This window comes from Rosa rugosa, chromosome 7 (assembly GCF_958449725.1).
Source record: "Rosa rugosa chromosome 7, drRosRugo1.1, whole genome shotgun sequence".
NCBI classification, from domain to species: Eukaryota; Viridiplantae; Streptophyta; class Magnoliopsida; order Rosales; family Rosaceae; genus Rosa; species Rosa rugosa.
This window is the reverse complement of record NC_084826.1, coordinates 6,633,221-6,649,308: the sequence shown is the minus strand read 5'-3', so window position 1 is coordinate 6,649,308 and position 16,088 is coordinate 6,633,221. Positions and strand designations below refer to the sequence as shown.

Here is a 16,088-nt window from a genome sequence, read left to right as displayed (position 1 = left end):
CCAGTAACACGTGGCCAGCTGAGAGAGAAGTCCAAGCAGATCCTAGCAAAATGAACTCTAGCAGAGAAGCCAGGACATGGTAGAAATAAGGGACTAATTAACGTGTATTAATTAAGAGTGATAAATTGGTTCAGATTTTATCGATCGGCTTTTCAATTAGAAATAATGTAATAAGTGGTGCAAATATTTTATATATCTTATTAATTAAGCCAATAAGGCTTATGGTTAAGTTTTCAATAATCCCAAAAATTACCCTCCCTTTATATTAACCTACTGCCAGCGAATTTTAATACCTGAAGGACAGAAAAGGAAAAACAAACATAAAAACAGAAAAAGGAGGACGCGACACGTATAATAAGAAGAGCGCCAAACTGCTCAGCGGTTATGCTTTTGCCCACTAAATCGACTCCTCACTTCTGCAAGTGCAATCAGAGAACCAAGAATGAGAGTGATCTCTTTAATTGTTACCCTACAATTCGACCAATAAGGTATGCTTTTTCCGTATGTATTGAAATGGTTATCAATTAGGTGCGTCAATCTCATCCAACCAATCTTGGGGTTCTTTGTTTATTGGAAGAAAATTGAACAGGGAATAATTTTGTCTTGCAAGAGAGGATCAATTAGGAGGCTATGTCCACACGAATGATCCATTAGGAAGAGGACCAAGGATGCTTGGTGGATAAAGAAAAACCTGTGATTATGGAGAAACTAGGGTGGACTGGTAGTAGGGAAGAAAAAGGTTAAGTAGGAGAGCGAGGTTTAAGACGATTGCATTGGTCAGAAGTACAGTCGAAGGGCAATGAATACCGATGAGATTCCGAGTCATGAGCAATGCTAAGTTAATAATGAATGAATTTGTGTGTGTGTGTGTGTGTTTGAATGATTTTGATTATGAGAATGGTAGATGGGGTATATATTGGTTGAGGGTTCTTTTTTGTGTATATATTAGGGTATGGTTCTTCTTTGTTATCCTATAGGTACTTCTCTTTCTGTTCTTTTATCGTATACGTTGTTTGTTCTGATTATGCTTCTTATTATTTGCAGAATAGTTCTAGGAAATCCACAAACAATGAAGGTTGATTGCCAGGCGATGTGTCCCTTTCAGATCATCCAACAAGGGTTTCTTAGTTTCAAGGTGTCTTTCTTCTAATGCATGTACATTTTAGATCAGTTTCATGTCCAGTTACCCATAGGCTTAAAGCTAATTGTGCGAACATTTTTGAAGCCTATTAACAAAACTCTGTAATATACAGTCTCTTTTGTGTTCGAGTTGTCACGATGTCTCTGTTGCAACTCCCTGTTTTGTTTATGTTTGTTTCTGATTTTTTGTTTTCGTTTATATTTGTATATACCAATGCATATTTTTGTACATAGTTTTATGTTTTTTACTAATTGATTGCTAAAGACATGTACAATATTTTATAATACCTGTATGTGGTAAGAGTTGACTAATATGCAACACTGAAATTATATTTCATTCATGAGTATCATTTCAAACATGCGGAGCAAGAGAGGAAAAGGACAATATGCATGCGAAACATATTTTCCAAAAATAAAATATGCACGCGCGAGCGCGGCCCTTCCGCACGCGCATCGCGCGTGCAAGAAGGCTAGTATATAATTAAGCTAATTCTTAAGAGAATGGTTAAATTTTTGAACTACCATATATGCCCTCACATAATATAGATATTAATAAATAAATTATTTCTATATGATGATAAGATAGTCAATTGACTATATCATATTTCAAAATATTGTAATACCTCCTATGAAAAAAAGAGAAACTTCCTCAAAACGAGGAGAGAAACTGCTGTAACTTTTTTTAATTTAAAAAAATAAAATGTGCTCCGCACATTTTAAGAGGCTAGTATATATTATATGTATTTATTTTTCATTAGGACACAACGGATATAAATTTTTTCATTTAAATAATTTCACCTCTCTACCGACCATAATAGAAATAAATTACAAATCTTAATTGAAAACTATATCAATATAATGAATTCAAAATCTCCAACTTCATGCACTATCCCACAACTTAATTACGAAGAAGAAGACGGATGAAGATTATTCACCTTCATCTCATATTCAGAAATGCATACATTTCAAAGACAACATGCATGTAGTTAGGCGCTATACCAAGAAGTTTGAAATTGGCTGATTGGCACAACCCTAGTGCGTGATATAGAGAGTGCATGGCCAAGCTATTTGAACGACTAAATATAAAGGATCAACGCATTAAGCGAAGGTTACATGGGCAGATTCAAGCCAAGCCTACCTTGATAAGTAATGCAATAATCGATATATATACATACTAAGGGACGGATTTATATATTTTGACCATTTTTTTATCATATATTCACATCTTAACCGTTCAGTTTTTAGGTCCTAATGTATAGATCACTTCTGCAAATTTTCAGCCAAATTGATGTATCGAACTCGATTAAATCAATGAACGAACTGAATTTATCCAACCTGAACCGTTCGTGTTCATAATTGTAAATTGCAGTTTTGAATGCCTTAATGATCATTAATTTGGCTGAAAATTTGCAAATAAGATCTATACATTAGGACCTAAAAACTGAACGGTTAAGATGTGAATAAGTGATTGAAAAGTGATCAAAATATGGAAATCCGTTCCTTAGTTAAGGAACGGATCTCCTTAACAGAGCAAATCCGCATACGGAATTTTTTTTGTCTCCTATACACCTACATTTCACAATTGCCGAAAAATCCTATAAATGATGGGTAATTTGAATAATATGGTGGGACTATTAGGAAATAGGAATGGGTGATGAAAAAAGTTTGTTACCCATACTTCGAATATTTTAAAAATGACTAAATACAATATCTATTAATTAAACATTTCTTAGACCGAATTGATTTCAGCATTTCTCTCAACATTAGTCAATAAAGTCGGAAGTTCAAATATTCCCTTCTAGTAAAAACGTTCCCAGAGCATTTTTTTGATGACAAAAAGGTTCCCAGAGCATGTTCCTCCTTATTCACATTTATGGTATTTGGGATGACTTTTTCACCCATGGTTGATGTTGGTGCTTCCGATAGCCAACCAATCTCACTAATCACAAGTTCATCATTTTGAACTTTCGGACAACAAAATTTATGGTTTTATTACACACCAAATGTAATTTTAAGATTGGATAGCATTTTTTTTTTTACCCTTAGTCCACCCCACCATTAGAGCTAGTTTGAGATTGCTGTGACTTTAATCATATGTGAATTAAAACAGTTTCGTGTTTGGTAAATAATATTTTTTAAAAGTGTTGTCAGTACATAAAACAACTGCAAAGTGTGTTTTGATCCACAACAGCTTCTAAAAGCAACCTCTAGGCAGCTTTTAAAATCTACTACGAGTGACCTATAAATTTCAATTAAAGCTGTTTTTTATTTATTTACCAAACACAATCAAGTCTAAAATTTTGAACAAAAACTGATTTTTTTTAAAAGCGAAGCAATCTCATACAGGGCCTTACTTCATCGAAAAAAACATTGGTCCAGGTTAACTTTCGATTGGCCGTTCAATTATAGATAAGGTGTATGTATGGACCAATATTACATATTTTGCACATGTTAGACTAGATTTTCTGGCATCTTCTAAGTTGCAAGATAATTGAGAAGCTTGAGCTTCTTCTTGAGTTTTTTCACTTTTTGTATATTAATTCTTTTATTCATGAGATTTTTTCTTTTCTTTTTCTAATGAGAGTAGAAAGAGCTTTACAATGGCTGGGCAAAAGATTAGGGTTAACACTAATATTGCTCGTAAACTTTATCACAAGAGAAAATTAGAAAAAAACTAAAAAAATGAAGCTTATATTAGGAAACACTCATTTCTATATTTTCTTTTAATCTACACCTATTCACATAATTAAACCTTCCTTATAGGTTTTAAGTCTATAATTATGATTTTTCATGTTTTTTTAGTTTGACTATTTTACCCTTCTGATTGAATATGTAAAATATTCCTCAAATATAGATGTTGACTTTTTAGTAAAATATTCATATCACCTCATTTACCGGAAATGAGATAGAATAATCCAACACCCTTGTCATTAACTTTCACTTGCTAATTTTGGTATTTATAGATGAACCATAGGCCTAACTGTATAATCATTCCTATCGTACGTACATGTGTTAAATATCATTTGAGTTTTAACATAAGCAAATGATTTAGGTACCTATCATTTAGGAGTTCACAATTCGTACCTATCAATCAGGGAATAACTTAGGTAGAATGAACCATAGGTAAAATTGCATAATTTTGTCTATCATTCAGATGTTAAACATCATGTGGGTTTTAACATAAGCAAATGATGTAGGTACCTATCATTCACGGAGTTCACAATTAATTTGTACCTAAATCATTCAAGACACCTATAATTCCAGATTTTGAATGTGGAGATTACATGACCACCAACCCAAGTATTGATTTAAATTAGGCTTTTGAATGTGGGGATTACATAACCTCCAACCCATATATTGATTTCAATTGCTGGAATCAAGAGTTGATTAATTATGGGCGATATCTTTGCGCAACCGTTTCAAGACTTGCATCTACAGAAAGTTTTGGGATTGTGGCAGCTTTAGTAATTCTTAACAACAATGAGTTTTAATATTTATCCTATTTAATAGTTTTTTTTTTTTTAGATAAACCTAATTAATAGGTTTAGGTGTATATAAGATGGGTTTAATCTAAAAGGTGTGTGTGAATTTGGGTGTAGAATCGAATTCCCCTTTTCATAACAAGCTGATTGAAACTGATAACAAGCATACAACATAATTAAGACCGCTTACAGATAGGCATAAGCAAATGCAAGCTTATTCTACATAGAAACTAACTAAAGCCTTAAAACACATCATTAAGGCAGCTCAAAGGAAGTCTAAGGCATCATCAGTAGGAGTAAATCCAACAAATTATAGCCCTTTTATTTATCAACGAACTCGACCATTTGAGGAAGAAGCTAGCAGCTAAGCTAGACGGGGAGGGCTCTGCCTTCAGCTTCGGTTTTCTTACCGCAATAGCACAATGCTTTCTCAATTGGATAAATACGTGTACATATTGTACACTCATCACATTTCTCTATGCATTCTGGATATGGAATAAAGCCTCCCACTGATTTTGCAACTGGTTTGGCTACGTCCAATTCTGTAAGTAATTTTCCTGCATGCGCGAATATGGTAGTAACACATATCAAGATTGTAGAACCAATTAATATATATGCCAAGTAACATAGGAAAAATGTTATAAAAATAAATACTCAAAGGAAGAACACTAAGTTAACAGACAAATAAGAACATAAAATCGAATTAACTAGTTACCTGCATATTCGATTGCTGGCTTCTTGGAGTCGGAATCAGTCTTTTTACCACAATAGCACAATACTTTCTCCATTGGCCAATTTTTTGTACAAATTACACACTCATCACATTTTTCGATGCATTCCGGATATGGAATAAAGCCTCCTACTGATTTTGCAACTGGCTTGGAGACCAAGTCCAATTCTTTATGCAATTCTTCTGCATGTACGAGCTTGTTAGTAACACAGATATTTAGTATTGTTGATAAAGAAAGTAATTAATGATTATTGATTCAAATTGGTTAATTACCGGCCGCTTTATTGGCTGATGATTTGATGTAGTCACCACAAACGCACGTTGATAGTTCAGGTGGCCAAATTAGTGTACAAGCGCAAACATGCTTGCAGTTTTTCTGGCATTCTGAATATGGCATTATCTCTGATTTCACGTTGCTGTTACTCATTTTCGCTTCTTGGACTAAAACAACTGGCTTCTTGGACTTGCTGTTGTCTCCGCAAATGCACACATTGCTCTCAGGGGGCCACTTTTGTGTACAAAAACATTTATCGCAAGTTTTTATGCACTCTGTATAAGGAATGGTGCCTGAAGACTCAACTTCAATATCTGATTTTTCTTTTTCTATCACCTGCACTTGTGCTCCGTCTGCACAAAAAAGTAATGCTATATTAAAATACAAGTACTCAATAATAATTGTTGGATAGTTCTACAATTTATGTGTCATCGATTCTTATGCGTGGCAAATCTTATATTTTTTTATTAGTTATCCCTATTTTATTAGATGTCCTCAAATAGACGTCCGTTAATGTCTGGTATATTAGTTTACCGGTTCTTGTCTTCGTCGATTCTACATCAAGTTAGTCCGGCCTTGTTGATTTGAGTTTTATTCCATACACTTAGTCCTCGTTGATATCAAGAGCCGGTTCTGGCCAGTACAATTATATATCAAAAGCCAGAGTTCTATTCCATATAGTTAGTCCTCGTTGATTTGATGCATGCTTTTACTGCATCTATGTGGATAATTCCAAAAGAGTTAAAGTACTTGTCTTTTTTCATATGAATTATAATAGAAACAATACATCAACTATCAATATCGAAAGAGAACAACAAAATTATTTTATATTCTCTCAATTTAATTTGTTAACTTACCATATTTTTGGAGTTCTGCAAATGGTTTCCACTTTGAGCAAGTGCACTCAGCAAGCTCTGGCACACGCCTATCGCAAGTGCAAGAGTCACAGACACGGCCGCACAGTAGAAATGGAATTTTCTGGCATTCTTGTAATTGAACAATAACGTATATATAAGTTAATTAATCAATTACACCAATAATATACGTCTTTTCTATTCTGATATAATTTAACTCATTTTAACAACAGGAAGAAACATAGACAAGCAATAATATGATCATGTAAATCTTGAACTTGAACTAAGGTAACTCAGTACAGGAAATTACCATAATTTGGGTCTGGTTGGTTCTTGGAGGTAAGGAGCTGGCCAAATAGGTCTAAGCGAGCATGAGCACTCGTTGCTGCCAAAGTCATGGCAAGCAACATTAAGAAACTCACTTTCAACATACTTCTGAAACTCATAGTGTTCTCTCACTCAACTCTCAACCCAGTGTGTGAGAAATGTAGAGGCGAGTGAGGGCTATTTATAGATCAAAATTGTACCGACATCTTCTTGATGATAAAATATATCTAATACTAATTAAAAATGGAAACGTGTTTCTTCTGTTTTTCTTTTCTTCTGGCAAGATGCCATTGTCCGATCAAGATCAATAACGTGGACCACAATATATATATTATATAAGTTTTGGCTGCCTGTTTAGGGGCCATTGATCAAGATTATTAGGGATAAGGTTTAGTGGTCCAATATTACACTATCATACACCAATTTCCACAAAATGCGACGTGATATGGGAAGTAGACTGCCTTTACCCCTTTGATGAATTTTTACAACCTTGAATTAATGGAATGGGATGATTTTTACATGCTTTGTTTCTTGGTCTTTCTTGATTTTTCTCCTTGATCTTCTTATGGTTGGTGAACTGACATCGTGTTTCTCTTTATTCATAATTTTACATATATATATATATATATATATAGGACCTGAAAATTCTCAAACCAATTTTTGTTTTTCTTTTTACGTTTTTGTGAAGTTGAAAAACTAAAAATAACATGAAAGACAATCGGGTTAATTGACATTTTGAGATATGTCAAGTAAAACACCTTCTAAAAATCATTCTCCACCAATTGTAAGTTTTGTGGAACATATGAGGGCTAATCAGAGGCATTATGAGTAGACCAAATCTTAAAGTTTGAGGTTAGCACTTGAAAGCCCAGAAAGAGAAATTTAGTTTATGCTTATCAATTATCATATGAGATATATTTCAATTTTGTCAGATGTGTCCAAGACCGTTAAATATTACCTTTGTGTTTAAATCTAAAAACATAAATATGAGAAATAACCTTTAGAAGGAATGAAGGATGGATTCCTCTTATTTTCGGCTTTACGGGGTTAATTAACATAATAATATCATAATAATATGAACATCTGTACAGGGCAACGTCACTTGCATGGGAAGATAGGACGAAAAGATTGTTAATTACCTGTTGCATTAATTCGGGTATAACAAATCTCTCGAAAGACAACAGATAGTCAGTCAGATACATACATAACCTCCAAGAGCCACCCCACACACCAACAGTCAGCTACAGAAATCGATCACAACAGTCACCAACATGCAGATCTCCTCAGAGAATTCTGCTAATCGCCGAGTAGTACGTGTACGGACGACGTCCCAAATGAAATAATGACCGCGACTCTGTCTGGGCCCCGATATACAAACCCTGGTCACTCCCTGGTGCCCGTTCCTTTCTGTATCAGTTCTTGTCGTATATATATGATATGATTCAAAATTTCAAATCATACATATACGACAAATAATGGTACGGCGGGGGCTCTCATTTCCTGATGACAAATAATGGTCTAGGGACAATAATTTTCTCCTTTTTAAGTTGTATGTGATAGAAATAATAAAGGAACTGGTTCAGGTTACTTCATCATTATGCCAAAATGTGCTTCAGACGACACACTTCAGACGACATAAGAATTGTTTTATGTCGTCTGAAAAATTTTTATGTCGTCTGAGTTTTTCAGACGACATAATTTTTTTTTGTGTTGTCTGAATATAGACTTAAACCATACTCGTTCAATTTGAAAAAATGGTCAGCATTCAGACAACACATTTTTGTTGTTGTAAAAGATGATGATTTGCTATCTCAAATGTGGAGGGATATCCAAAATTTGATTAAGCAATTTTCCCTCTCAAACAGCCAAGCCCTAGTTGACTAAAAAATATGATGACATTCAGACAACATTTAAATGTTGTCTCAGTGTAGAGCTTGTTTTAAAATTTTCCAAGTTATTTTGACTTGTGCTTTTTGACATAGTGACCTCAAAGTCATTCTCTCCTTCTCACTCAGCTCGACCACGAGATACTCAAACACCACCCCGCGCGCTCTCTCCTCCTCACTCAGCTCTCTCTGCTTGACCTAGAACCCGCGAAACTGGAAGACTCAAAACACCAGCCTCTCTCCTTCTCACTGAGCTCTCTCAGATCTCGATTCTTACTCTCTCCTTCATCCTCTCACCCTCTCGATTATTCTTCTTAGTCTCTACTTCATCTTTCATGTCCGGATTAATGGAGCTCTCCAGCAAGAGCTGTTTTCAATTCAGATATTGGTAAGCAATTTAGGATTTCAATCGTTTTGTAGTTTAGGGTTTCGAGTGGGTTCAATCTTCAATCGATTTTAAGGTTTTATCTGCAAATTTTAGGTTGCTTATTATCCAAAACTTTGATTTTATGGTTCAATCTTCGATCGATTTTAGGGTTTTATCTGTAGTTTTAGGTTCTGTAATTCATTTGGGGTTATGTGATTCAATCTTCTTGTTTCTAGGTACAAAGATTCAAGATTTGATTTTGATAATGCCAATCGCCTTTTGAATGATTTTTGGTAATTGGGTCTAAATTTTAGTGAGCTAATTGATTCATTGATTGCAAATTCGCAGGCTTTGTTCCAATGAAGAAGGATCAGAAGGTAGCATCTGACAAGGTGGATATGTTCGAGGACGGTGACGAGTTTGAAGAGTTTAACGTCAATCTAGGTAATTTGGGGCCATGTTATTGTTTCTAATCAGATTAATCTCGTATGTGGTAATGATCAGTTGTTCAATGCTGTGATTCTACATTGGAATTATTCAGAGAGTTACTGTGATGAGAACTAACTTGGTGATCATATTGTTAGGTGCCCGTATATATTGCAGAGATAGCACCTCAAATTTTGAGGTTCCCGTAAGTCTCCTGCAAGATCTGATTTCAGATCCTTATAGCCATTTACTTTTTGAAGATTCATCTCTCACTTTCTGATTTCAGATCGCACTGAAATGCTTCGTTTAATTGTAGATCTCGTTGAGGCAAGCATTTTTGCTGATAATCCAGAATGGAGGTTATGATAATACGGAGTATTACATTTTGTTTGGCAAGTAATTGTTTGATAAAGAAATTACTAGGGTTTTTTTATTTTAAGTACCATTCTTCTAGCAAAATCAGCAAGTGATTTTTGTCTTATTCAAAGCTTAATTAATCTAATCTTTTGGTCTGCAACACCACCAGAACGTCCACTTCTTTTTTTTTATATATATACATTGCTGTATGCTTTGTCAATTTCTAGAATGGTTTTGATGATATTGGCCACACTTGGGGATTAAAGTTTCATGCCCAGACAAAAGTGCCACCGCCAAGGACTTCTCTTACTTGGCTTTTTACATTGGCACCGCTTTGAAGCTTTTTGGAACACAAATACTCCAAAGCTGCTGCACATAATTGAACTTTGAAGTTTGTTTAGTCAATTCCACCGCAAATTCTCATCTTTCTTTCTTCTCTTGACACGCTGCACCCACGAACACATACTTGTCACCTTTTGAGATCAAGTCCTAGTCTGCCTCATTTGATCGTCTTGACCTTTTGCAAGTATAATAACCTGTGCATCAGATTTGTCTTGGAATTGACTGCCACAAAGTGTGTGTTTAATTTTGACAACTTGAGACTCGCCTTGCATTCCACTGCACTTTCTTTCTTGCCTGTCATCTTTTGGTGTTAAAAGCCTCAGACCGCCTCTAGACTATTTTGGCCTTCTGCAAACATAAAGACTTGTGCACCAAATTTGTTCTTAATTGGATGCTTCAAAGCTTGTCTTCAATTTTAATAAATTTGCTTGCTGTGCAGGTTCAAGAAGGACCAGGTGATTATACTCACAGTAATGTCAAAGTCTTGAAGCTTTATTTTAAGGGTGACCATCTTCCTCCAAGTGCCAGTTCTGGTTTCATCTCGTTGGCAGACATGACTTTTAGAGTCTGCTGCAGAACTGTATTTATTTTGACAGCCTTTCTCCGTCTCCTTCCTTAGAATCAGAAGGTTGGGCCTGGACAATATCATCCTGCAGTTATCCACTATTTCCTACTTTTCAAATTATAGTGCTGCTATTTATTAGTTTTATTCTGTAATTATTGTGAGTGTTCCTAAGAGTACTCAATCTCTACAACTCCCTCTGACACCTAAAACCACCACCTTGTTTCATGTTCATTTCTTTTTGACCTTCACACCTAACTCCCTAGTTGCATTAATATTTTCTTTTTCTCTTTGTGATTATAATTTCTCCCTTTTGCATATAGCATGATTACAAACCAGAAGAGGAGTATGCAGAGGTAGAATCCAGATTTCGCTCACATTTGGAATCTTTTCTAGAAACTTCAAGATCATTCAATATTATTTACACCGAGGTCTGACATGCTTTTCCTTAATATGTTGCCTTTTGACATTCAGCTGTTTTTGTTTTTCTTGTTATCTCTTACTATATGCTGTACCAAACTGAAGGATTATGGCATAGTTGTTACTTAGAATTTGTATATTTTCTTCCATGATGTTGAACTTTATACTCTTTAGTGGACTCCATATGCACATAGTATGTATAAGAAAATTGCTTTTGCTTCTTTCTGCTCCATGCTAGTTGTGTTCTCTTTACTGATGGGAGAGTTATCAAGTGGATACCTCTATTGATTTGAGCAAGCACCATGTTTCCAAGATGTTTCAGGACAAAGTTGCGTTCAGGACTGTCTAATTTCTTCAAGTTCTAGCAGATCTTTACTTGAAGGTGAGTTACCTTTGTTGCTTTTTTTTTCCCTTCCAAGTTATGGCTCCAAACGATTTTATTGACTCTCTGAGGCTTGTCAATTTAATATTCTTAGAGTTTATGATTAGTTGACTGGAAGAGGAAGACAAACAATGATACGGTTGCAAGTAATATAAAAAAGATTTGGTATATAGTGTCATTATATGATGAACTAGATTTACATAGTTGATCAGAAGTTGGGATTTTTTGTCTAATTCTTCAAGTCAATTACCAGCCTTAAAGTACTAATTCGGGTATTGCTGTTTTACCTCCACAAATGCAAATGTTTATGGGTTTAGTTATGCAATATGAAGTTTTCACTGAAAAGGGTTGTGACAGGAAGCAAATTCGTAAACCTGTATTGGTGATGGTAGCTTAGCTTTTTGGTTTTAGATAACCTCAGAAATGAGCTAGCTTTCAGCATTCTTTTTGGTCTTTCTATCATCCATCTTCCTCCAGTTATCTTAGTAATTCCTACAGTACCTCAAAACCTTCAGATAAGCACTTGTAATTGTAAAAGGCATGTTAGGCTATGTTAGTTTTGACTTGTGTAGCAACTGTAGCTTATTTAGGCTTTAAGGAAAATGGAATTGTCTTCAGAAATCGAAGACAATTTAGGTAATTAAGCTTTTCTTTTACTTGTATTGTTCTCTTTACAGATGAGGACCGAGTTCTAGCAACTGTGAGGGATCAGAAGTTGGGATTTTGTTGAAACAGAAGAAAGGAAAAGAAGAAGAGCAGGGAGACGGGAATAAGTTGATGCTCGATTTGAACAAAAATTGAGTAAACTGATCATCCCAGGTACTCTGTGCAATAGTGATAAGTCGGAACGATTAAAGAGAGCCAAATCTGAGAAATCATCACTTATGGAACTAGTTCCTATATTTAACTTGTGTCTAGTAGAAATTCTTCCTTCATTAAGAATGTGGACTTGTTTGCAGATTCAAATTAGTAGATATGGGTCATTTTGAACTGATGCTCATGATTAGGTTTGTGTACATGAGACAATGATGGATTAGTGGAAATTGCAATGAATGCTTTTGGATGTGGATTTTATGGTTTCATGAACGGGTAATTTTAATTTCCAGATGCATGCATACCAATTGTAACAGGAGACTAGTAATATGTGTTATTTCAAATTGCAAGTTACAACAAAGGCACACCAAAACGTGTGGTTGCAGCTGCACAAAAACAACACAAAAACCAATAAGAAGTCTATTGTCTTTTTGACAATGGGACAACAGAAAATTGTAGTCTGAAAGGCAAAACAACAACATAAGTTAGTTGAAAGTATTGGCTAAAGTGTATAACAACAACAAATAAGTGTGATTGGACGTGATTATAGACAATATAAAACATGTACTATTAGTAGTCCTTTTTATATTCAGACCACAAATATTTGTCGTCTAAATAATGTCAAACGACAATAAATTGTCGTCGTAATGAGACTGACATAACAGAAAGAATATGATATCTATTGTCTAAACCATTTCCCAACATCACATATGTATAATTTCAAAATCTTTCACACAACACTTAAATGTCATACAAACCTATCCTAGAACGACACTTAATTGTCCTCTGATGCTCTTTACGACCACATATAATTATCGTTTAAAGTAAATTAGCACAACTTTTAATTGTTGTTGTATGAGAGAGTTCCCAAAATGCAAAACTCATCAGACGACAGAACACTTCTGTCGTCTGATGCCCCCAAGAGACGACACCGTACTAGACGACACATTTTGTTCGTTCAGACGACAGAACAGTTCTGTCGTCTGAAGGCCTTTTTGGCATAGTGCATCGAAAAAAAAAATTGGTCCAGGTTAACTTTATCGGTTGGCCGTTCAATTATAGATAAGGTGTATGTGTGGCCAATATTACATAATTTGCACATGTTAGACTAGATTTTCTGGCATCTTCTAAGTTGCAAGATAATTGAGAAGCTTGAGCTTCTTCTTGAGTTTTTTCACTTTTTGTATATTAATTCTTTTATTCATGACATTTTTTCTTTTCTTTTTCTAATGAGAGTACAAAGAGCTCTGCAATGGCCGGGCAAAAGGTTAGGGTTAACGCTAATATTGCTCGTAAACTTTTTTCATAACAAGCTGATAAATTGACAACAAGCATACAACATAATTAAGACCGCTTACATATAGGCATAAGCAAATGCAAGCTTATTTTACATAGAAACTAACTAAAGCCTTAAAACACATCATTAAGGCAACTCAAGGGAAGTCTAGGGCATTATCAGTAGGAGTAAATCCAACAAATTATAGCCCTTTTATTTATCATCGAACTCGACCATTTGGAGAAGAAGCTAGCAGCTAAGCTAGATGGGGAGGGCTCTGCCTTCAGCTTCGCTCTTCTTACCGCAATAGCACAATGCTTTCTCAATTGGATAAATCATTGTACAAATTGTACACTCATCACATTTCTCTATGCATTCCGGATATGGAATAAAGCCTCCCACTGGTTTTGCAACTGGTTTGGCTACGTGTAATTCTGTAAGTAATTTTTCTGCATGCGTACGTGCATATGTCAGTAACACATATCAAAATTTTAGAACCAATTAATATGTATGCTAAGTAATATAGGAAAAATGTTACAAAAATAAATACTCAAAGGAATAACACTAAGTTAACAAACAAATAAGAATATAAAATCGAATAGAAACTAGTTACCCGCATATTCGATTGCTGGTTTCTTGGAGTCGGAATCAGTCTTTTTACCACAATAGCATAATGCAAGCTCAATTGGATAAGGTAAAGTGCAAATTACGCACTCGTCACATTTTTCAATGCATTCCGGATATGGAATAAAGCCTCCTATTGATTTTGCAACTGGCTTGGAGACCAAGTCCAATTCGTTATGCAATTCCTCTGCATGTATGAGCTTGTTAGTAACACAGATATTTAGTATTGTTGATAAAGAAAGTAATTAATGATTATTGATTCAAATTGGTTAATTACCGGCCGCTTTATTGGCTGATGATTTGATGTAGTCACCACAAACGCACGTTGATAGTTCAGGTGGCCAAATTAGTGTACAAGCGCAAACATGCTTGCAGTTTTTCTGGCATTCTGAATATGGTATTATCTCTGATTTCACGTTGCTGCTACTCATTTTCGCTTCTTGGACTAATGCAACTGGCTTCTTGGACTTGTTGTTGTCTCCGCAAATGCACACATTGCTCTCAGGGGGCCACATTCGTGTACAAAAACATTTATCGCAAGTTTTTATGCACTCTGTATATGGAATGGTGCCTGAAGACTCAACTTGAATAGCAGATTTTTCTTTTTCTATCACCTGCACATGTGCTTCGTCTGCACGAAAAAGAAATGGTATATTAAAACTTAATAATAAATGTCGGTTAGTTTTTCAATAGAAGCCCTTTTTTAATTTAAACATGTCATCGATTGATCCTTATGCATGGCTGAACTGATATCCTTTTTTCTGTATTAGTTAACCCAACTTTATTAGATGTCCCCGACGGTAATGTCTATTATCTCGGTTCACCGGTTCTTCTCTTCGTCTTTTCTAAATTTGAGTCCTTTTTTCTCTTTTTCAATGAGAAAGTTGTTGGAGTTTATTGTCGAGCACTGTATATATCTTCCGTATGAAATACACATATTGGCTCTTGATATATATTCAATTATATATCAAGAGCCAAAGTTCTACTCCATATAGATGGTCCTCGTTGATTTTGATGCATGCATCTATGTGGATAATTTCAAAAGAGTTAAAGTACTTGTCTTTTTTCATGTGAGTTAAAATAGAAACAATATATCAATTGTCATGTGTCAACTACAACAATATTGATAGAGAACAACAAAATTATTTCATGTTCTCATAACTTAGTTAAATTACCAAATTTTTGGAGTTCTGCAAATGGTTTCCACTTTCCGCAAGTGCACTCAGCAAGCTCTGGCACACGCCTGTCGCAAACGCATGCGTCACAGACACGGTCGCACAGTAGAAATGGAATTTTCTGGCATTCTTGTAATTGAACAATAACGTATATATAAGTTAATTAATTAATTACACCAATAATATACGTCTATTCTATTCTGATATAATTTAACTAATTTTAACAACGGGAAGAAACATAGACAAGCAATAATATGATCATGTAAATCTTGAACTTGAACTAAGGTAACTCAGTACAGGAAATTACCATAATTGGGGGTAAGGAGCTGGCCAAATAGGTCTAAGCGAGCATGAGCACTCGTTGCTGCCAAAGTCATGGCAAGCAACATTAAGAAACTCACTTTCAACATACTTCTGAAACTCATAGTGTTCTCTCACTCAACTCTCAACTCAGTGTGTGAGAAATGTAGAGGCGAGTGAAGGCTATTTATAGCTCAAAATTAAATCGACATCTTCTTGATGATAAAAATTATCTAATACTAATTAAAAATGGAAACGTGTTTCTTCTGTGTTTTTTTTTTTTTTTTTTCTGGCAAGATGCCATTGTCCAATCAAGATCCACAACGTGGACCACAATATATATATATATAT

At 34.9% G+C, this 16,088-nt stretch overlaps 2 protein-coding genes across 5 annotated transcripts in view; both read right to left on the bottom strand.

Annotated features, from left to right (window-relative positions):
* Nucleotides 1-4,736: 4,736 nt before the first annotated feature.
* On the bottom strand, nucleotides 4,737-6,973 carry LOC133722218 (uncharacterized). 2 transcript variants are annotated; one of them, XM_062149042.1, is made up of 5 exons: nucleotides 6,791-6,973; nucleotides 6,484-6,612; nucleotides 5,626-5,979; nucleotides 5,338-5,535; nucleotides 4,737-5,179 (listed from the first exon to the last, which is right to left on the bottom strand). In XM_062149042.1, the coding sequence occupies exons 1-5, from the start codon at nucleotides 6,924-6,926 to the stop codon at nucleotides 4,992-4,994; spliced, it is 1,005 nt and encodes a 334-aa protein (XP_062005026.1). In that variant the 5' UTR covers nucleotides 6,927-6,973; the 3' UTR covers nucleotides 4,737-4,991. The 2 variants fall into 2 exon arrangements, with proteins under 2 accessions (XP_062005026.1, XP_062005027.1); XM_062149043.1 differs by having other exon boundaries at nucleotides 5,338-5,532.
* A 6,642-nt stretch (nucleotides 6,974-13,615) lies between these two features.
* LOC133721363 (uncharacterized) overlaps nucleotides 13,616-16,088 on the bottom strand; it is a 5,205-nt gene continuing 2,732 nt past the window's right edge. Inside the window, exons 1-5 of one of the 3 annotated variants that reach the window (XM_062147950.1) lie at nucleotides 15,745-15,912; nucleotides 15,438-15,566; nucleotides 14,540-14,893; nucleotides 14,252-14,449; nucleotides 13,616-14,087 (exon numbers count right to left, since the gene is read on the bottom strand). In XM_062147950.1, the coding sequence (XP_062003934.1) occupies nucleotides 13,900-14,087; nucleotides 14,252-14,449; nucleotides 14,540-14,893; nucleotides 15,438-15,566; nucleotides 15,745-15,862 (987 nt within the window). In that variant the 5' untranslated portion in view covers nucleotides 15,863-15,912 and the 3' untranslated portion in view covers nucleotides 13,616-13,899. Of the gene's footprint in view, nucleotides 14,088-14,251; nucleotides 14,450-14,539; nucleotides 14,894-15,437; nucleotides 15,567-15,744; nucleotides 15,914-16,088 lie in introns of those variants that run through there. The other 2 variants (XM_062147952.1, XM_062147949.1) reach the window with 2 other exon arrangements.